The sequence below is a fragment of the Coturnix japonica genome, chromosome 1, assembly GCF_001577835.2.
Source record: "Coturnix japonica isolate 7356 chromosome 1, Coturnix japonica 2.1, whole genome shotgun sequence".
Taxonomy (NCBI): domain Eukaryota; kingdom Metazoa; phylum Chordata; class Aves; order Galliformes; family Phasianidae; genus Coturnix; species Coturnix japonica.
The window spans coordinates 1,072,112-1,094,219 of record NC_029516.1 but is presented as its reverse complement, the minus strand read 5'-3'; the positions used below and the strand labels follow the sequence as shown (position 1 = coordinate 1,094,219).

Sequence of the window (22,108 nt, the reverse complement as noted above, 5' to 3'; positions counted from 1 at the left end):
CCAGCAGGGCGCACAGTGCATTTTGTGCTTGTGCAAGTAGGTTCTTGTGGGTGGAATGGAGCAGATGTGCCTGTGAGCTCTCTTGGGGCGATGTAGTTGGGCTCTCTGAAGCATGATACATGAAAGTCATTCAGCAGTTTGCTGCCCTATGCACACATACTCAGAGTTCTCAGAGGCCTCAATTCCAGTTCACTCTGAGCTGGTATCCCTGGGCTCTGAGGGAAGCCGTATCCATCACTGACTGAGAGAACAGGGACACGATGTGCAGGAATCCCAAAGGATTGGAGCGAGTAAATATCAGATTTCTCAAGGCCATATAAACACAAGCACCTTCTCTCCAGGGTCTGAGCAAACCCTCAATCACTGGACTTCTCCAGACCCCAGAGAGAAGACTAGTGAGCAAACAAACCCTCAGTCACTGGAGATCCAGCATGGCTCAGTTTGTTTTTATCAGTATAAAGGTCTCTATTAGAAATCTACTCTTAAGTGAGGGAGAAGGAAAACCAGAACTACCCCAAGATGGGGTTTCAAAAGCCTGCCTGTCTCCTCTGGGCATTTTCCAGCCTGTGATGGATCCTTATTGAGATCTCTGCACAGTTTGGTCTGTTTTTACGCCTCTTCACTGTATATAGAAGATAAAAAGCTTCATATCCTTTCCCTGGCTGTCTGTGGCCATGGTAGTGACTCCTGTCTGATAAAGATTCAAGCCAGACTTATTTGGGAGGCAAACTTATCTCCACAGATGCCACTGGGGTGGTTGTACTGACAAAGTTTGAGTTGTTAGAATATCCATGTCCTCGCACATGGGGTTTCTCAGTTCCTATCTTTAAGGTTAACCTCTGGCTTATGTTGTTTCAGGTTGAGCCACTCAAGGAGGAGCTGAGGGATGCTGAGATGACCCCCAGCCCTTCTGAGGAGCTTGGCGATGCTGGTGAACCCCAGGCTGTGCTGGGCAGGGAAAACCCACGTGGCCAAACCCTGAATTTTAGCCCAGCTCCCCAGAGTGCTGCCCTGTGTGCTCAGCATGGAGGTGGAGAGCAGCCAGAGAGCATGGGGGCAGCGTGCTCAAGGGGTGACCACAGTCCACGTTCCTGTGATTCGATGCCCTCAGAAGCAAGTCTCAAAACTCACTCAAACCTCATTGGGCTTGGTGAAGAAGAGAGGGAATCACAAGAGCCCATAGGACGTAGTGAAAAAGAGGAGGAAGAGGTGGAGGAAGGAAAAAGAGAGAAGGAAGACTCTGAAAATGAAAGCACGATCACAAGGCCTGTTGATTTAGCATTTTCAGAAAGAGGTGATGGAGAGCTGGTGAATTCAGCACCTCCAAAGCCCTCAGGGGCTATGGCCACTCCAAATGCAGGGGCAAATAGCATTGGTTTGGCATGTACAGATGATCCTGTGTCAGTGCTGCCATTGTCCCCCAGTCAAAACCTTGTTTGTGGGGTTACCGTTACGAGCAGCTCCCGACTTGCCAGCGAGGTGCTCAGGGATGGTTTGGAGCAGAAAGACGAGGATTGTGCGCCCTCTGCAGAAACATGGGTGCTTGCTGGGAGCAAAGCTGCCTGCACAGCTGGCCCTGAGTCACCACGAGACCAGGGACCCTTCCTAACCCTGTCCCCTGACTCCAGCATCTGCTCTGATGGAGGAACTGATATGGGAGCTGCTCCAGAGAACCAGGTGGCCGCAACTCTCCTCCAAACTCCACCAAGGGGTGGCCCAGGAGGGAGCCTTTCCCAAAGGTCTTCAGGTGATAGTGCTGAGCTCACGTTGCTGAGTGCTGCTGAGAAGCCCCCTAAGAGCAATGAAACGAGCACAGCTGATGCACCACAGGAACTGAAGACCTCTCTGTGTGACCTGTTAGATTCTTCCTCCTCAGTGAGAGAAGAGGAGCCTGTTGGTGATATACCACCTCTTGCTGTGGCCCAGCACCAGCAGAGCTCTCCAAACAGCCCATCCCTGCCTTCCCCCCATCAGGACCCTTCTCCCCACGGTACTGCTGCAGACACCTGTTGCTGCTTATTAAAGCAAAGTGAGCAGGAACCAGACTTGTGCCCACATGGAAAGCCTTGCAAGACAGTGGTTGCTGCAGCGCTGAGTGTGGCTGCTGAGAACCCAGCTCTGAGTGGCTCCTTGAAGCCTGAATGTGCAGAAGGAGCGAAGAAGGACTTGGGGCTGTGCCATGCAGAGTCTACAGAGAGCTCTCCTCTGGATATACTCACACCTGAAGAGCCAGGATCAAGGCCTTGTTCTCCTCTGCATGGCCATGAGACTGAGCCAGACCCAGTCATTGGTGTGGACCCCAAAATGAGTCCAGCTCCTGCTCCAGATGCTGCCCTGAGCTCCAGCTGTGTGGAACAGCTACCACCAGATGCTGACAGCAAGTGTGCCTGCCCAGGGAGCCCTAAGGAATGCGAGGGAGGAAACAGCATCCCTCCTGCCCCCCCTGCATCATCTGGAGCAGGGGAGTTGTTCATGCCTATGGGAGAGCCCACGTTTTTGTGCAGCCAGGGTGACTCCGCTGTGTTGGCTGATCCGCACTGTGCTGATGAAGAGCTGGAAGAGGGAGAAATCCCTGTTCTGCCAATCCCAACATCACAGCTATGTGCAGATTCTGGAGAGAGCTCAGTGGTTAGTGACACTGGGGTCATTTTGGATGCTCTCCTGAAGGCAAAATGCCTCCCCAGCACAGAAAAATATGTGGGTTTGAGCTGGGAAGATCCATCCTACAGGTCCTCCTCCAGTGACTCAGACTGGGAGAAGCACTTGGGACGCACTTCCCACCCCCTTCTTAAGCCCAGGTGTTGCCATTGCTTGAGGTCCATGGGTGCCACAAGGACTGACTGCGATTCCTCATCCTCTATAAGCTTGGGATGCTCAGAGGGATGCAGCGAGGAGTGGGGATCCCTGAGCACTGAGGAGGGCTGCTGGTGGCCCACCAGCCAATGGAACACCAGCAGCAGACACGTGCCACCCTATGTCAATATCACGGACAGCCGGGGGATCTCCAGGGATTACCTGAACTTCATGGTCACCACAAAATGCCCAGGCAGGATGGGAAGCTCACAAGGACAGACTCATTTACGGGAGTCACTGATGGGGACGTGGAAAGGTTTTGAAGAAATCACCCAGCACACTTTGGACATGGAGCGCCTCCGTTTCCATAATAAGCTAAAACAGATCCTAAGGAGTGGGACACCACCCCTTTCTACCTCCATTTTTCCTAGAGACTGCTCTCCCCAGGAGTCACCTGTGCGAGGAGCCCCTCACTCCTCGCGGAGCAGGAGCCCTTTGCAGGTGACAATCCTGCCCTCGGACGCAAGGCCACGCACCCTCAGGTCCCACCAGCGACGCAGCCACCGCAGGGACCCCTCCCATTGCACCCCATCGTGGGGCACCTGTGGGTGGCAGAGGAGCAGAGCCAGCTCCCCAGACCAGGGCTGTGCGGCTCCTTTCCATCTCAGCAAGCTCAAATATGAGAATAAACTGAAGGACTCCCGTGAGGACATCTCGGTTATCCTCAATGAGTACGCAGAGTTCAATAGGGTGATGCTGAGTAGGGTTGACACGGAGGGTAAGAGCAGAGGGAAGGGTTTGGCACAGGGGGAGGCCATCAGCTCTCGGCGCCGTGTGTCCCTCCCCAGGCAGGGTGCTCCCTTTGAGGATGTGATCACGGAGCTGTGCAACACGCTGCAGTTCCGCCTGCGCAGCATGGCCGAGGAGGCGTGCAGGCAGCCTGGGATGTTCTACCTGGTGGAGACAGGAGAGGAACCCTTCTTTGCAAGAGTGAAGGTAACAGTTGGATGGGGATGGGAAGCTTTGGGGCCTGAGAAGTCCTCATGCCCTGCAATTGGGAGCCATCACAGCTGGCTCTTGCTCACTTGTGAAGATATTTCTTCTACAAATATGTGACGATATCTCTTTCAGACGTTGCTGAAGAAAGATGGCCACGTGGAGGTGGAACCTCTGAGCTTCTGCAGAATGAAACACCGGGACACCAACTGGCTGCTGGTCATCATCAGGAACGAGGACATCTCCTCACACATTCACAAGGTGAGGGCTGTGGCTGAGACCAACACAAATGAGCCAAAATGGGCTCATTTAGGGGAACAGAGCCTTTCAGATGGGCTTTGGTTCATGGACTGCAGGGAATGTGAAGCACATGGATCTGCCTGTAGCTCCCCATGTCACCACCCATGATTGTAGAGCTGGGCTATGGAGATGTGAGCATCATGGTGGTGCAGGCAGAGGATGAGGTGGGCTCTCAGCGTTCTCTTGGATCACGCTCTGTTTTCACAAAAGCATTCTGCCTTGAGCAGGTCCCGTGTTTGCTGAGGCTGAAGCACTGTCCCAGCGTGGTTTTTGCTGGAGTGGACAGCCCTGAAGACATAACAGATCAGACATACCAGGAGCTGTTCTGTTCTGGTGGCTTCGTGGTGTCAGACGATGAGCTGTTGGAAATGGCGACGTTGGGTGAGTCCCTCTTGTTTAGATGCAGATATACCAACATTTGCTTCCAAAAACTTAACCATGGGCATCCTCTTGTTTGCTAAAAGGGAGGAATTTTTGCCCTCTGATCAGTGCTTGAGACCCCATCTGGATAAATGGGTCCATATCATGGCTCCCATAAAGATCTAAGTACTGGAACAAGTGCAGCAGAGGCCACCAAAACCATAAGGGGTGGAGCAGGGGATGTGTAATAACATCCAGCCTGGACAAGGAGGGCAACAGGGAGACCTTATTGGTCTCTTCAGCTTTTCAATGGGATTTAAAAACAGATCTCACAGATCTTTACCTTGTTTGATATTAAGGGCATAAATTCGGTAGCAGTGTGTTTTCAAATGCCGGCATGGTATCCCAAAGAGGCTGTGAGCCATCAGCTCACCATGGCCAAGCCCCACAGTGCCCCACAGTGCCCCACAGTGCCCAGCTTCCAACAGGACCCTTCACTCACTCTTGCTGTCTCCCCAGGGCAACTGAAAGAAGTGGTGAAGGTCCTGGAGAAGCTGAACAGAAGCGGGAGGTGGAAGTGGTTCCTCCACTACAAGGAGAGCAAAAAGCTCCGAGAAAACATCAGGTAACGGCCGCGTAGCAGCAGATCCTTTGTCCTCAGTGTCCTTGGCAATAGGGCACCATGGTGGAGCGTGGGTGCAGAGGGAGTGTCTGGTGCCTCCAGTTGTGCTTTGGCTTCTCACAAGACGAACATGAAAGTTTTTTAACATGAGAACTCCCCTTATCAGTGAGTGTGGCATTGCCAGAGGTCGGTATTTGCACACTCTCAGGTAAAACACAACGGGTTTTTTTATCTCTATGAGGGAGCAGCAGGGTTGGGACCTGAACAGGAGCTGGCTTGAAATGCTGTGCCTTGCACATGATCCTGGATGAGGCATTGCTCTGGCAGCCACCCTGCACACCCCGCTGCATCTCCATAAGGCAGCTCTCCCCCTCTTTGGCAGATGAGCTGGTTTGTTCTCACTGTGAGCAGAAAATGCTGCAACAAACAGGGATAACTCTGGTTTTCTCCACCCTGAGCACACAGCAATAGCAACACAGTAGTTTTTAAGACCTGGTTTTCAGCCCGCTGGGTGTTTCCTATGGCAGGGAGGGGTCTCAAAGCTCTGGGAAGCACATTTTGGCAAAGACTGGAGCTGTGCCCCTCTCCTCGTGCAGGGTGGACACTATCGCCCATAGGAAGAACTTGATCCTGAAGTCATGCCAAGACCTCATTGAGGTGCTGCACTACCACGCGTGCGACTCCAGCTCGTCCCCCAGATCCGAGTGCATGAAGTGCTTGTTGAACCTGCAGGTGCAGCACGTCGGCGCCAGGTTCGCGGTGTATCTCACAGGTGAGGGCAGGCTCCAGGCACCCCCTCCTTCTCCCCCCCCCCCCCACCAAATACCGTCTCATTCAGCTCTCATTGCTACTGCAGTGGCTGATTTGAGGTGTGGGTGAGCAGCTCTGAGCCGTGAGTCAATGCAGTAACAGGCAGAACAAACAGATTCTTGGGGGAGGGCTGCTTAATTCTGGCAGTAGTTCTGAGCCCGGGGATGGCTCCGTGTCATACACTCTTGGCTGAGGTTGGAAAGCTCTCCCATTAATCTGCAAAACAAGAGTAATTGCAGTGGGATCTGGGGGTGTTCTCTGCAGCTTTCAGAGGAATCTCATTTGCACGTCTGAGTTACGGTGCCGCTCTTGTTGCAGAAAAGCCCAGCGTCATCAGAAACGTCTTTGAAAGCAAAGGGATCCTCGTGGCTGACATCAGCACCTTCCTATGGATGGCAGAGAAATTGGCTGCCCCATTTAGGAGAAGCTGTTGGTAAGAGGGAGCTTGAGATTGATCCACCAGGCTGCAGATTGAGGCGCAGGGACGAGATGAATCATAGAATCACAGAATTGTAGGGGTTGGAAGGGACCTCTAGAGATCAGAGTCCAACCTCCCTGCCAAAGCAGGCTCCCTACACCAGGTCACACAGGCAGGTGTCCAGTTGGGTCTTGAATATCTCCAGAGAAGGAGACTCCACCACCTCCCTGGGCAGCCTGTTCCAGTGCTCCATCACCCTCACCATAAAGAAGTTCGTGCGCACATTTTGTGTTTCATCCCATTACCCCTAGTCCTGTCCCCACGCACTACTGAAAAGAGACCAGCCTCGCCACTATGGCCCCCACACCTCAGGTATTTATAAACCTGGATCAAATCCCCTCTCAGCCTTCTTTTCTCAAGGCTAAACAGACCCAGTTCCCTAAGTCTCTCCTCATAGGGGAGATGCTCCAGGCCCTTCATCATCTTCGTGGCCCTGTGCTGGACTCTTTCCAAGAGATCCCTGTCTTTTTTGTACTGGGGAGCCCAGAACTGGACACAGTATTCCAGATGAGGCCTCACCAGGGCAGAGTAGAGGGGGAGGATCACCTCCCTCGACCTGCTGGACACACTATTTTTAATGTACCCCAGTATGCCATTGGCCTTTTTGGCTACTGGGGCTCATGGCCAACCTGTTGCCCACCAGGACACCCAGGTCCCTCTCAGCAGAGCTCCTCTCCAGCAGCTCTTCCCCCAGCCTGTACCGGTGCATGCAGTTATTTCTCCCTAGGTGCAAGACTCTACACTTGCTTTTGTTAAACCTCATCTGTTTTCTTACTGCCCAGCTCTCCAGCCTGTCCAGGTCCTGCTGAATGGCAGCACAGCCTTCAGGCATGTCTCCCAACTTCGTATCATCATCAAACTTTCTGAGGGTGGTCGCTATCCCCTCATCAAGGTCGTAAATGAAGATCACCAGGAGCAGCTCCTTGGGGCTGGCAAGGAGTTGGCACACAGCAATAACCTGTGTCAGCATCTCTTGACTTGTAGATGATAAAGCCGTGCTATGGGGCAGCTCCTCTCCAGGCCCTACAGCGCTGCTTGGGGTCTTCCACCCTCCATAGGACATCCTCAAAGCACACAGTAGCAGGGGAAGGGTAGCTTCAGTTCTGTATATAGGAATTATTTAAAGATGGCTCAGTGCAAATCCTCTTGCAGATTTGCTTCGTGCCATCGAGTCGGGTGTAGGACAGAAGTTATGTTTAACGTTAGTTTTTAAGTTATTGTGGTGGTTTTTAAGCGATTAGTGCAGCTGACAGTGAAAGAAATAGGAAAACAAAACGCCGTTTACTGGAGGGGTAGAAGCAATACTACGAGCTCTGGCTTTCCACGACTGTTACTGTACACAAGTGCATGTGTTGGATGCTGGGGGGGGAGGTGGGGTTGTATTTTAAATGCCGTTTGGGGACCATTGTCCGACTCTGAGGAAGCATAAATCCACTCTACACTACATTTCAAGTCACCCACGTTACCTCTGGGCTCCATTTCACTGCAGGGTTGTGAGTCTCCTCCAGCAGCTGGAAGGGCTGGAACAGAATCTTATTTATAGTAGCTCAGACCCACCATGAAGAAAACAGCATAAGGACCTTTGTAAGATTACCCTCTGTATTCAAGTGGAGAACATTTTGTCCTTTGTTGTTTGGGGTTTGTTTTTTTAATGGAATGACATAAACTGTACAGGATGACTTTGTACATAGTTTGACTAATAAAAGCCTGAAGCTTTCCTATGGACCTTCCCCTACCTGTGCAAATCCAGCAGCTGAGAGCAGGGGAAAGCAGTTCCACTGACTTCTCTCTCTCTCACATTCTCCTAAATTGAGCAATATCTGAAGCCACATCAGCACCCTGCAAAGGAATCACAGCAGCAGGAATTATTACTACTTGCTGTAGGCGAGTGTTGTTTCTACGTGTAGGCACTAGGGGGTGGCTGCAAGGAGAGCACCTTGTTGGAGCTGCAAAGCCAAACTGAAGACATCCAAGCCCCTTTTTATAAGGAGGAAATGCTCTGCCCCCACTCACGTTTCACCCTTAGCAAGCAGAGGGATCTCAAAGAGGGGATTTGTGCTGCTCGTGCAACTGAAGTGAATCAGACCAGAGCACAGGACCAGTTTTCCAGAATTTGGCTTTACTTCGCAGTACAGAAATCATTTGGAGCCTTCAGGAGACACAAGAAGCACAGGCTCTGTCATATCAATACCGCAGTGCCGTTTGGTCCGTCCCAGAAGCCACCGGGGGTTCAGAAAATACTCCCACATCTTGCCTGCTCTGTAATTTGTTCTCTCAATTTTATTAAGATTAAAACACAAAGGAGCCTTAGGCACAGCTGTGTCCCAACCGATGTAAACAGTTTGAGAAGCTTAAAGTGGAGGTTAAGTTCCGTGCCCAGAACTAAGCCAACATTTGCTGCTACAATAGATGTGGTCTTTGTCCATAATACAACTTTGCCACAGAGTTAGATTGATGGGAGAGAGACTGGAGGGATGCTGTCCACAATAATGGAGTGCTCAGTTTCTATGTTCCTTGATATCAGGTTTGAGTGACAACCGTCACGTCTACTTAGCTCACCAGAAGCACATAATTGTGAAGGATGTTTACAAATGATTAAAAATACAAGGTAAGACACAGCTGTCAATGAGTTATTTCAATTCTGCACCAACATCTACGTCTGCAAAAAGAAAAAAACAAAGAGTTCAGTCTGCTTTTCACTTCAAGGTTAGTCATTAAATCAGTCAATTTGCCAGATTCTGGACAGCAGCCCTACTTAGAATGAAATAATTAACACATGATATCCAAAAGGGGAACATTACCAGTGCAGTACTCTTCAATCTCTCAGAGATGGGATTACAAAAGCAGGCCTTACAATATTGAATTTCATACAGTGTTCATTAAGTTCCTTATATATTCATATTAGCCGATTTAATTTCTCCTAATTAGAGACTCTCTCATTACTGCTGCTCCTCCTCCCCGTAGATATCGTTCTTCTTGCGTTTCATCTCTTCAAAGTCAAACTCTGATCCCATCATTCTCTTATAAATATCTTTGATGTCGTCGCACGTTGTCTCAAAGTGAGTGGTAGCGTCATAGGTGCGAGAAATGAAGATCTGGAAGGAGAAGGAAAGAGAGGCAGCAGTTGTAGCATTGAAGCTTTCCTCACACACCACCACCACCCATAGGCACAGCCCTTACAAACCTGGCTCTCAGTTCCCAGGTCAGTCGGTGCAAACAGGTCGCTGATGCTAACAAACCTGGAAGGAGGAAAAGAAAGTTTCTTCAGCATAGGGTTCAAGTAAGAAGAGCTGAATTAGAGGTCACTGCTCTGCCCAGTGCAGGGGGAATTCAGGATTTCAGCACCTCTGTGAGGCTGAAAGGTATTTGGGTCCCAAAGTAAATGGTAACCTGGGTTCCATCAGCAGAGGGGTGGCCAGCAGGGACAGGGAGGGGATTGTCCCTCTCTGGGATGCCCCATCTGCAGCACTGCGTCCAGGTCTTGTATTGGGCCCCCAATACAAGATGGACAGGGAGCTGTTGGGGAAGGTCCAGAGGAGGCCACAAAGGTGCTCAGAGGGCTGCAGCACCTCCCCTACAAAGACAGGCTGAGGGAGCTGGGCTTGTTCAGCATGGAGAAGAGAAGGCTGCGGGGTGAGCTCATTGCAGCCTGCCAGGACCTGAAGGGAGCCTACAGACAGGAGGGGAGTCAGCTCTTAATGAGGGGAGATACAGCAGGACAAGGGGAAATGGTTTGAAGTTGAAGGTGGGAAGATTGAATTTGGATATCAGAGGGAAATTCTTTACAGAGTGTGAGGTGCTGGAACAGCTGCCCAGAGAGGCTGTGGATGCCCCGTCCATCATTGGAGGTGTTCAAGGCCAGGTTGGATGGGGCCCCGAGCAGGTATGAAACATGGAGGTTGGTGGCCCTGCTTGTGGTGGAGGGGCTGGAGCTTTGAGATCCTCGAGGTCCCTTCCAACCCAAGGCATTCTGTGGTTCGTTGCCTTTGTGCTCAGCCACTTGCTGCAGGGTGGGAAGTGAGGAAATGCAGAAGGGGTTTGCTCTGTGCTTACTTCTGCTCAATGGGCTCCAAGAGGTCCAAGGCCGGCTTGATCTCTTTCTCTGGGTCCGCGGTTTCCACAGTAGTGCTGGCAATGGCGATGTACTTCCCCTGCGCCGCCACGTTGTGTGCAGAGGAGATCATGCAGACGTAGATATCTGGGGAAGGAAGCACAAAGCAACAGATCAGGACATGCCAGGTGATCACGTCATCCCAAACCCCCCCCTCTGCTTCACCCACACTCTTTCCTGTTCCCCTAATGCTGCATCTCCCTCCATCCTGCACACAGCCCTCAGTCCCCACATGCTCCACCCACGTCTCCTGGGGGTTCCCCATGTGGTATTGTGACCATAGACACACAGACTTCTCTCTCTCCCACACACAGCGCAGCCTTGCTGGGGCCCAAAGGACTCCCAGACATTGGTTTGTGTGCTTAAACGCCATCAGGAAAAGTGTAATTAATATTCCAGCATACAAAGGTGCAGCTTCCTGGAGTGGCACAGGGCTGCCACCAGGAGTTATGGAACTGAGGGGAGCCCAGCAGCAGTGACACTGAACAAGCCTAGGGAGCAGAGCCACGTGGGGGTTAGAAAGCTTCATGTGAGCATTGCATGGCCCAGAAGGAAGCTTCTCCTGGAGAGAATGCAAACTGAAAGGCAGCTCTCCAGAAAAAAAGAGCATGAAATCTGCCATGAGAGCTGCACTAAGTGCATCTTCCTTCCACGCACAAGGCCAGAGTGATCTGCACAAAGACTGAGCCTGGCTGCTCTCCACACACCTGACTTCCGATTGACCTGATTCTGTGGAATGATGATCTGGCAGGAGTTGGCATCGTTTGTGTTCTTGATGGGGTGGCTCAGGATGCAGATTACCCGGATCACCTGGCCAACCTTTGTGACACGGTCCGAAACGTAGCTGGGGTCGCAGATGAGCTGTTTGCAGCGAGCGACCTGCAGAGACAGGCAGCAATGTGTGGAGGTGCCCAGCTGTACAGTATCATGCAGGTTTTGGGGGAGCGATGGCAGGACTCAGGTGGCTGTTCCTGCCCCAGCTGCACAAGGATTGTATTTGGCTGCATAGTGGCAGCACGCTCCAGCTCAGCACAACTCACAGCCCCTACACCCCTACTGCACAGAGCTGTGTGATCAATCACATCTCCCCCTCGTTACTCAGTGCACCATTAAGCTCTAACCATTACAGAGTCTGGTCCTTCTAGTCTAGGAGCGTAACATGCTGTGGTCAAGGCTGAATCGAACTGATAAGAACCCACCGTTTCCACATTATACCTCATTACCATGGTAATAGTTTCACATTTGACCAATTGAAAGCCTGCAGGCAGCCTGCACTTGGGCACATCAGTCTACAGCACAGATTATCACCTCTGCTGATAGCTGGGATACATCAGCCATGCCCAGAAGGGACACGTTACCCTACCAGGGAGTGCTAAACTGCCCTGTGAAGCTCCCACTCCATTTGCAAACACATTTATAGCTTCCAAGCAACTCGCTGCACACTCTTGCTAGTTTTACATTGCTGAGTTAAGAAGCTGTGGAAAGGTCGTGTGCCAGCAGGATGAGCAGCTAATCCTTAATGTCAAGGGCAGAGCTGATTTCATACCCAGGTTAGACAGCAGCAAGCAGCTCCTTTTCAGTTTTATCAGCCTGGTTTATTTAGAAGACAACATTGCTGCTCCCTGGAGAATCATTCTGGCTCCAGGAGTGAGATTACTGGACTGTACTCCTCACATTAAGATTACTGGCACTTCTTAAGCTCAAGACATGAACAAACTAACACCAGCCGAACAATTTAGCTTCAACTGAGGGGTTTTCTACTGCATTTGTTCAGATTGATGACTGACAGGTTCAACTTAAAGGCGAGAAGGCAACGATGGGAATAAGGAAAGAACCAGAGGGTACCATACCTCCCCTTCAGACTTCACACCAACCACTTTGCCATTTTCTATCACAATCTCTTCAATGGGCTTGTTCAGCATGTAGGTGCCTCCATATATAGCACTTAGCCTGCAAGAGTAAAGCCACTTCAGCACATCCCACAGGCCTTTCTTTCTTTCCAACAACCCTTCCAGCCCCTTGCTTCCATTCTGCTTGGACAAACCACGTATTACACTTAAACCTCCTTCAAACCACACTGCCTAAACATCCACACAGCAGATGCTGTCTGCCATTCTCCCTGCGAGGCAACAGCCAGCACTGAGAGTGAATTATAGGTGCCGTTGCATTCAGCTAGAAGGAATCAGCTTGGCATAACAGAGTCGTGCAGCATGAACACCTCAGGCCATGCTGGGTCTCATCCCCCCCAGCAGGTGCCACAGGAGGGCTGAGAAAACATTGGAGGCCAAAATCAGGTTCTCACCTTGCAAATCCCTGTGGCAGCTCTCCAAGGCCATAGAGGGGGTAAAGGTATGGGCTTTTCCCGTACCGAGCCAGAGACTCACTGTAGAGCTTAATCCTGTTGATTGTTTCTTGGCATGGTTGATCTAGATAACTGCAGAGGGAAGGCAGAAGATTTGCAGTGTTTCATAAACCAAGACTCAAGGCTAAAATACACCCAGAAAAGTGGAAACTTCCCTTTCCATCACGTTGCCTTCCCCATCCTCCCGGGGGCGGAGGCGTTTCCCTTTCTGAAGCATTCTGCATCAGGAAGGTGGTACTGCATTAACTCCAGGCAACACCTCATCAGCAGAGGATCCACCCCACACACACACACACCTGACACTGTGCTGTGTGAGACAGCCAACCCCCAACCCACAGGGCCTGTTCTGAGCTCTGAGTGCTCATTGATTGGGAAGAGTGAAGCCACACTTACTCATCAGTCCTGTACAAGGCGAGGGCATGGCCTGTGAAGTCTATAACATCTTGCCCCAGGTCAAATTTCTTATACACATCACGCATGGTGGTCTTCTTGGGATCCACACCTTCGAAAGTCCGGGGGTCGTTCTCATCAAAGTTGGCGACATACACTAAGAACTTTCTGAACCGGCGCTTCTCGAATAAACCCATTAAGCCTACAAACACAGACGTTCTGTCAGAACTCACACAGCTACCAAACGGCTCCTCGAACTGCTGAGGTTTTCAGCTATCACTCAGTAAGGCAGATACCAGCCCCAGGTGCTAAGCAAGGCTCTCTGTTCCAGCAGGAGAGCTCCACGCAGCTCCTTCCACCTGCAGGAAAGCTGAAATGCCTGATGTGGGCTTCCAAAAAGAGATCTGTGTTTGGCATCTACCACCAAAGCAAATGGTGCTGGGCTCTCACCAAGGAGCTAGCAAACACTGCTGGCATCAGAATTCACCGAGCTATTATGTAGTTTTACAGTGAAGAGTGAAGCATAAGCAGATGAGAACAATTAAGACTGAGCTTGATGCCATGTGGACTTGGTCATTCTGGTTTGCCTGCTGCCAAATGCAATGTTTTTCTCATCATATCATCCATTGAGGAATCAACATTAAATACTGACGGGAAGCATAAGCTCCAAATGTAACCTTTGGATGAATTAAAATACTGCCAAATCCTCCTGCTCTGAAAGCTCCAACAGTAACTCAAGGCTTGGGAAAGCCCAAGAGCCACAACGCAAGTCAGAGTAGATGCAGAAGGGCTACACATTAAATATAACTTGTGACAGTGATGGAGTTACACACACACACCACCACCACATGAACAGCCTAAAATTCCTTTCTGTTACCAACACAGATCGAACATCCTTATATATGGACCTGCCTTGCCTTTATTTAGCAACAATAGCCTCAGTAGAGGAAAAAGTAACACGCAGCTACTCACTGGATGCCAAGGCTTCTGCCTCAGTGGAAGGGACTTTGTAGATCTTGCCTCCCTTGTAGACAAAGCTTCCCTCGATCACCTTGAAGTCCAAGTAGCGAGTGACTTCTGTGTAGAGCAACATCTTTACCAGCTGACCTGCAAGAGAGGTTTGGCACAAGTTATCAGAAACAGCCTTCAGGGGGCAGCTCTTCCACTGCAGTCACAAACACTTTGCTGTGAGCTCCACATTGCACCCACACAGCTCTTACACCTTCGTGTAACAGACAGGGAGTGGCAGAGGTTTATTATTAGGCAGCTGTAACGCTTTCTTACAGGCAGTTCACAGCCTTCTCATGCTACTCCAGTTTCCATCAGCCCTCTGAGTAAAACCCATCCTGCAGCACGTTAATCCACTGCTGCTCTGCTCTCTGTAGTTTATCTGCACCCAGCATGACAAACAAGGTCACATCTTCAGGCTGCAGCAGTTTCTCACCCTCACCATTCAGCTCTAGCACAGTCTGCACTGGCTAGAAATGCAAACACTGAGAGGATGTTGGAAAACAACCATTCAAACCTTTAAAACATGCCACTGCTGCACCCACTTTGACCCAGAGACACCTTCTAAGTTGGAGAAATCCACAGCCAAAAGCAACCACAGAGCAGGAGCTGCTGCATGGACACCTGTCTGCGTGCAGATGAAGGGCAGCTGATTTCTTTCCAGGCTGAAGGTCCCAGGCTAAGCTTACAAGGCAAGATTGGGATGCTGGGTATTGCTTACCATTAGCCATAAGGAATTTTGGAATTAGGTCCACGTTCCAGTCTCTTCCTCGTCCCATAGATTCTGGTGGAGTTCCCGGTAGATTAAACCTTTTATAGAGCTTTGGAGAGAATATAAAACTTATTGTAGCAGAGGAAATATCTCTGTGTATACTTTCTCCCACACAGGCACACGCTTTCCACCCTCACATCTAACCCAGCAGAACATAAGCTTTTCACAGCAAGTTTTTGGCCAGGGTTTCATTTTGTATCTGACTTTTGATGCAGCGCACAAAGCACATCCAGCAAACTCTCACAATAAGAATCAGGCAGCGTTGTTTTGCTCACCCATCCTCTCTTCCTCCAAGGCTTAAAAAGCTTGGCAATTTACGACCTGTTGAACCAAAGTACCATTTAACATAGTTAAAGGTAATTTGATCCAAATGCCTCCTTCAAGAAGAGGACAGATTCCTCCATGTATTTATACTGGGAATCAGATTGAAGTCTCTAACCCAGTTAAGCAGCAAAGAGAGCAGTGCTTTCTCTTTAGAGACTACACAAGCTCACAGCAGAAGCCTGAAACCAAGTGAGGAAGTGCCTGCCTGGCCAGATCTACCACCAAGCACTACAGAAATGACTGAGCTGAGGAGTTTTAACATCCAGCTGCTGGGTGTTGCACTGCCAAGCCATCACTCAAACGTGGCATGCTGAGAACTGCAGAAAACAAGCACTATCTACCAAGCAGAAACACACCCTCTGGTTTCCTCCCCATCATTAGCTGGTGTGGAGGTACCATAAAACAGCCTTTGTCAAAGGAAAAACTTAAAGAGTAATTACTTGGAATCCACCCATAAGACAGCCAGACATAAAGCCCCTTTATTGTGTACAATGAGGACACAAGGGCCGGGTGTCAGCCTCTGTACTTACATCCTCCAGGGGTGTAATGGATGCACTTTCCCCTCCATAGTAAGAGTTACGATCCATGTGAAGAACTTTCTTTCCATTCACTGACATGATCCCGGAGAGGATGCATTCCTAGAGAGGGAACAAAAAGATGCCAAAGATGCTCATCCTTGCACACAGACAGGCAGCAGCACCACTTACAGATGACAGCTGCTTACAGATCAGCTGCTACATCCAACACAACCCCAAAAAGCTGAGAGCAATCTTAGAGGGACACAGCTTGCAGGACCAGCCAAGGACTAACATGACTAAATGCCCATTAAAACACAACTTTACAACTGACCTAGTCACCAATTCTGGCATTCACAAACCAAAAAGCTTCACAAGTTGCCTACTTGCATGCCTGGGACGGCTCATTATGAAGACTTACTGATCTATCCTGCTCTGCTTCAGCTCCCTCCAAAAGGAGAAATGAATTCATCCACCACTAACATCTGCCAACATCATCACTTGGGTTGTTCAGCCCAAAGAGGAGATAGAGATCAGGAGTCAGACTCCATGATCCATGGGGGTCCCTTCGCACTGGGATATTCCGTAATTTAACCCCAGTAACTTCCAACAGTTTGTGCTCAGAATGGGACACTTCTTCCCACATAGAAACCTCTATGGGCTCCAAATCCCATCCTACAAGGCCCCTCTGCTTCTGAGCAAGCAGAGACCCTCCCAGCAGACACATCCAGCCTCACAGCAACAGCAGAAAGAGCCACGAGCACTGAACAACTGAAAGTACAGCTGGTTTTTATGGTTGTTACTTAAAGCGTTAATGATCTACCAAAGCAACGTGGGGCTGTTGCATCACCGTTAGCCACCGTGATCTCCTCTGTGAACCCAGAAATCAGAGGGTTGACGTCACTGGTCCCATGTGCTGAAATGATTTGATTCCTTGGAACATCTTCCAAAGCTCTGCCAGCCTCCACGCTGAGCCCTGAGGAAGCCGACCACAGTTTCAAAGTATCAATTGGGAGGCTGAAGATACAGTAAAGGCAGCAGAAGCTACTTTTCTTCTGCCCAGATGTCAGCTGATTTCCTTCCTCCTCCATTTAAGGAATCTTCAAAGCGTCTTTTGTTGCTGTGTCATGCCAGAATAACAAGGCCCAGTGCTTCTCTTCAGCAAGCTGCACTGCCAGCATCACTCTATAGTAAATTTGGGTACCTGTAAGTGGTCTTGCTTACCAATCTTATTTCATACCCATTCAACACTGATATGGGGATTTAGGCCCAATAATCAGGTTCACCCTATCATCACAGCTCTCAGTGCTGGATTCCCACAGAGGCCTTTGCAGTCGTTTCCCACTGAGCTGACGGCTCATCAAACACAAGGGATGCACAATGGGTTCATCCTCCCAGCTCAGCAATTCCTTTTGGCTGCTGTGCTGGCTGTAGCTGTTCTCACACTGAGAAACATCAGATGTGTCATCTGGGTTGAGGAAGGAAGAAAACAAACAGGCTGAGCCAATAAGGGAAGGGCTGGAGAGCATTTAGACTTGGGGGTGGGGGGGGAAATAATAGAGGGGAAGCTTCAGAGTTCAAATCTGTGGCTTTCTGGTTGTGTTATAGGCATAAACTGGGCTCAAATGGGTAAAACTGAGCAGCAAAATGGCAGGAAGGCACAGCAGAGGGTGGTCCAGGTGTCCAGCTGGAACAGAGTGAAGTGCTGGTCACGCTGTGCTGCTACGCTCCGTGGTTCCAGACAGTGCAGGTTATGACACTCTCAGCTCCCAGCAATGGCGTAATGTTGCCCAATGAATGGCAGTGACCTTACAGCGATCGATCTGACTGCTCTGCGGTGTAACAGGGGGTGAGAAATGTAGAGATATCACACGGAATACAAATCCATTGGGAAAACAAACAAACAAACCCATGGGAGTGAGGGGAAACTCAGCAGTGGCTCCCTTCACTGCCACGAACTGGTCACAGTGTTCTGCATGCAGACGCCTCCAGAAACTGAGGGAAGAAAGTGAGTTCCTATGGACTTTCTCCAAGTAGGGCAGCAGTTCAGAAAGTCTCAGACAGAGCGATGGAAACCTGAGCCAGAGTCGCTCCATCCAACTGAGCTCCAAGGGGGAAGATCCCATGCAAAAACATTGAGCAAAACCCCTTTATGTTCAAAGAGCAGGTCCTGGCACAGCGAGAGCTCTTTCTTAGAAAGACTGTGCTGTAGAAGGGCTGCGTGCAGCTCCAGCCTAACACAGCAGATTGAAAGCTCTGCTCTATAAGCTGCTAAAGCAATGAGTGTTAAGCAATGCCAGGGGATGATGCAAGGGATAGGGATGCTCTACCCAGCCCTCACTGCCACCCTGATGCCCTTTCTTAGGTCCTTACCTATACACATGAAAACAAAGAGCCTCCCTGCTCCTCTCTGCTCCTATAGAAAGTGAATGTGTGCCTCTGTGATGGATTTACACGGCTTTCACATGGTGAGGCAGTTGGCAGGTAAGAAGCTTAGCTCAGCACAACCCCACAGGAACGCAGAGTTCATCCTCTGGGGCTTGAACAGGGTGGTTTGTTTTCATGCTCAGCATCCACATCCAACATCCCACTGTTGCATGGAGTGCAAATAACCACCTTCAAGCTGTTAAGGCTGAGAAACCATCCCCAGCAGCATCTGCAGTGTGGGAGAAGGAGAAGCTCCGTGCTGGGCAGCCAGACACAAACACCTTCCCCATAGCCAGCAATGCACCACGTGCTGAGAGAGCTCGGGAGAAGCACAGCACCTTAATCTGAACACTGTGAGGTTAATTATACCTGATGTGCAAGCCTGGAGTATCAGCAGTAATTCAGGATTAAAGATGTGCTGTGATTATTTCTCCCCCCTCCACACACACACACTCCATGCTCCCAAGACACAGCTTGGCGCTGCCATTAGGATGCATTGAGAGGCAGGAGTTCTCAAGCCTGCATGCTGCCTTTGCTCTTGGTTCCTGAGTGAAGAGATTGATATTGGCCAGAAGCCATTCCCAGCGTAACATCCCATAATGCTTTCAGCTCAATCAGAAATGGTGGCTCATCCACGTGGCTCTGGGTGCACTCACACAGCCCCGCGGATGCAGTCAGAACTGAGCGCTGCCATTAATTTATCTGCACCTTTATAAAGGCTGCAGTGATTTTGACTTAGAATCAACAGCTGATTTTCACTTTGGATGGAGATGAAGAAAACCCCTCCAGGAGAGATGAGACGCTCACTGCATCTCCCACATGGGCTGGGTTGGTTATTCTATGGGTTTTACCCCCATAGCAGCCCCTAGGAGCTGTATGCGTGATAGAATACACAGCACAAAAGATGGGCACAGCCCAATAGGCAGAAAATAGGATCTTCAATTCATCTCACCCCATTTAGGCAGTGCCTAAATAGCCCTGACACCACAACCAGGCCGTTATAGGATGAGGCACATCCCAATCCACCAGCCGTACCGTATCCAGATGAAGCCCATCATGCTCTAATTGGCATTTCACATGTAAAAGCCAGTTCGCCTTCCTGCCATCTCTCAGCTCACCTCAGAATCCAGATGTCATTTATTCCCTTCTAACCCAACCATCGGTCGGTCATTAGCATGAGCTGGTCTCGCGAGTGATTTCACAAGAGGCCTTCGATACCAAACCTCCCCTTTCTAAAGCATAAATTAACATCTTAATGACGCTCGCATCTATTGCGAGGCCCGAAGAAACTCATTAGATTTCATCTTCCCCCCCCCTCCTACAAAGTCCTGCTTCATTGAAGGCAGATGCAGCTTCTGGGCACAGCTTTCCCTATCAGAGGGAAGAAGGGTGTTTTTTCTGCCTTGTAGGTCATTCTTGACAGCTGAAGAGCCTGTAAATAGAGGAATGAGAGCAAGCAGCAAAGTTGGCTTCACCCCACAACACTCTGCACGTTTCCTTTGTGCCACATCGTGGTTTTGTGATGATTCTTTACGAGGGGAAACCAGATAGGAAAGCAGCTTTGTCTTCCAGCCATGTATCAGTGGACCTCCCTTCAATCACAGCGCACGGATCCGTATTTACAGCGACCACCAAAAGGGGAAATAAGGGGGGAAGGGGGGAAATACATCACAGCCCCAAAGCTCTCTCTCTCTTCCTACCCACCAATGAAACAAAAGCAGGAAAACGGGAGGAAAACCTCGCCACCATATTGGATTTTCTCCCCCTCTCCTCCTCCTCCTTCATCACACAATACAACCTGCAATCCAGCAGCCAACCCTGAATGAAAACACAGCAGCTTCCAAAGCGAGGCAGAAACCTGAAGAAACCCACCCCCAGCAGCAGCAGAGCTGCCATGTTTTATTCCTCTCTCTCCTCCTGCAGCAGCGTGGGGCCGCATCCTCTACAATAGGACAAAGCCACGGCGCTGCTCTCCACCCCTTTCCATCCATCCCCACCACCATCACCACCTCAACCTCACCCTGAGCGCTGTCAGGAAGGGTTAAGGTGGGAGAGATTGGGGTTAGATTAAGGAAATAAGGAAAGCAAAGGGATTTGACAGGCGTGTAGGGCTCGCCCGCATCCTCCTCCCCCCCCCCCTCCTCCTCCTTCTGCTGCTGCAGTCAGGATGGAGCTGAAGGCTGCAAAGGCGGAGCAGCGAGCAGAGCTGCCTCCACCCTAAGATGGGCTCAGAGCTCTGGGTGGTTCATAATAACAATAATAATAATAATAATAATAATAATAATAATAATAAACAAGAGAATGCAATTCATCCCCTTAGCTATTCGTTGGCCCCCGTCTCTCCTTAAGTAACCATATACATTGAGGATAGGAATAGGAAACAACCCTCCCAATCTAAAAGAAAGGGAATATGGAGGGTATACAGCAGTAATATGGGGAAGGGGGGTGGGAGGCAGCAATACAATGGGGAAGGGGTTAAGATTATGGGGAGGGGATGGGGTTGGGATGATGAGGGTACACAGCAGCGCTATGGGGAAGGAATTAGGATTATGAGGGTCTATATGGGGACCCAGCAGCGCTATAAGGATGGGGCTGGATGACCCCAACCCATGGCCGATCATTTAGAGGGAGGAATTGGAGGGATGCTGGGTTTTTAATAGGATGAACAACATAATATGCAATAGGGGATGTGGGGGGAGAGAATGAGGTGAAATGGGTGTGCGAGGGGGCAATTGGGGGGGGGGCAAGGGGGCAATTGGGGGCTTAATAAAGGAACCAAGGTACTAATGGGGGTAAAAGGGGTGAGGGGGGCGATAGGAGCCTTAATAAAGGAACCAAGGTGATAATGGGGGTAAATGGGAGGGATAAGGCGGCTGTGTGAGGGAGGGGGCTGTGAGGGCGGCGGCTCAGGGCCCAAGGCCCAGAGCTGGGCGGTTCCTCCTCACCGTCAAGCCGGTACCCAGCACGATCACGTCGTACTCCTCATTCATAGCGACGACGGCGGAGGAAAAAGGGGAAAAAAAAAAAGGGTAAAGGTGTCAATCTCGGGTCTCTCTCCGCCGGACGAAGGGTTGAAGAGAACGGGAGAAAATGGAGCCGCCGCCGTGAGGAGAGAGCGAGGAGGGAGGGGGAGGGGGCGTGGCCTCGCTCTGCCCGCCTAGCTGTCAATCAACGCCGTGCCGCCACGCCATTGGCTGATTGCGCCAAGGGGCGGGCGCTGCGCGGTGACGACGCCGGCCGTGCCACCGTGGTGGGGGCGCGGCGCGCATGCGCACTGCTCCCATTCCCCCCCCTTTCCCTCGCGCTCGTCGCAGCGCGGGAGGAGCGGTCACGTGGGCGGCGCGCGCATCGCTGCGGGGTTTGTGCGCGTGCACGCGATGCAATGCAATGCAATGCAATGCAATGCAACTCAATGCAATGCAACGCAACGCAATGCAATGCTATGGTGTGTTCAATGCAATGCAATGGTGTGTTCAATGCAATGCAATGGTGTGTTCAACGCAATGTAATGCAATGCAATGAAACTCAATTCAATGCAACGCAATGCAATGGTGTGTTCAATGCAATGCAACGCAATGGTGTGTTCAATGCAATGCAATGCAATGCAATGGTGTGTTCAATGCAATGCAACGCAATGCAATGGTGTGTTCAATGCAATGCAATGCAACGCAATGCAACGCAATGCAACGCAACGCAATGCAATGCAGTGGTGTGTGCACGGCCATGCAGGCGTGCAATGCAATGCAATGCAGCGCAATGCAACGCAACACAATGCAATGCAGTGCAGTGCAAAGCAATGCAATGCAATGGTGTGTGCACGGCCATGCACGCGTGCAGTGC

At 50.5% G+C, this 22,108-nt stretch overlaps 2 protein-coding genes across 3 annotated transcripts in view; one reads left to right on the top strand and one right to left on the bottom strand.

Annotated features, from left to right (window-relative positions):
- TASOR2 (transcription activation suppressor family member 2) overlaps positions 1-8,080 on the top strand; it is a 28,970-nt gene extending 20,890 nt beyond the window's left edge. The window contains exons 18-24 of one of the 2 annotated variants that reach the window (XM_015858770.2): positions 859-3,789; positions 3,925-4,050; positions 4,317-4,470; positions 4,969-5,074; positions 5,668-5,843; positions 6,200-6,314; positions 7,142-8,080. In XM_015858770.2, coding sequence (XP_015714256.1) covers positions 859-3,789; positions 3,925-4,050; positions 4,317-4,470; positions 4,969-5,074; positions 5,668-5,843; positions 6,200-6,314; positions 7,142-7,226 — 3,693 coding nt within the window. In that variant the 3' untranslated portion in view covers positions 7,227-8,080. Of the gene's footprint in view, positions 1-858; positions 3,790-3,924; positions 4,051-4,316; positions 4,471-4,968; positions 5,075-5,667; positions 5,844-6,199; positions 6,473-7,141 lie in introns of those variants that run through there. The other variant, XM_032448410.1, reaches the window with a different exon arrangement.
- A 534-nt stretch (positions 8,081-8,614) lies between these two features.
- Positions 8,615-21,410, bottom strand: GDI2 (GDP dissociation inhibitor 2). Its single transcript, XM_015858884.1, has 11 exons — positions 21,214-21,410; positions 15,857-15,964; positions 14,952-15,051; positions 14,195-14,329; positions 13,226-13,424; positions 12,773-12,904; positions 12,321-12,420; positions 11,178-11,349; positions 10,413-10,557; positions 9,544-9,598; positions 8,615-9,454 (listed from the first exon to the last, which is right to left on the bottom strand). Exons 1-11 carry the CDS (start codon positions 21,256-21,258, stop codon positions 9,299-9,301), a joined length of 1,347 nt encoding a protein of 448 aa, XP_015714370.1. The 5' UTR covers positions 21,259-21,410; the 3' UTR covers positions 8,615-9,298.
- Positions 21,411-22,108: the final 698 nt, after the last annotated feature.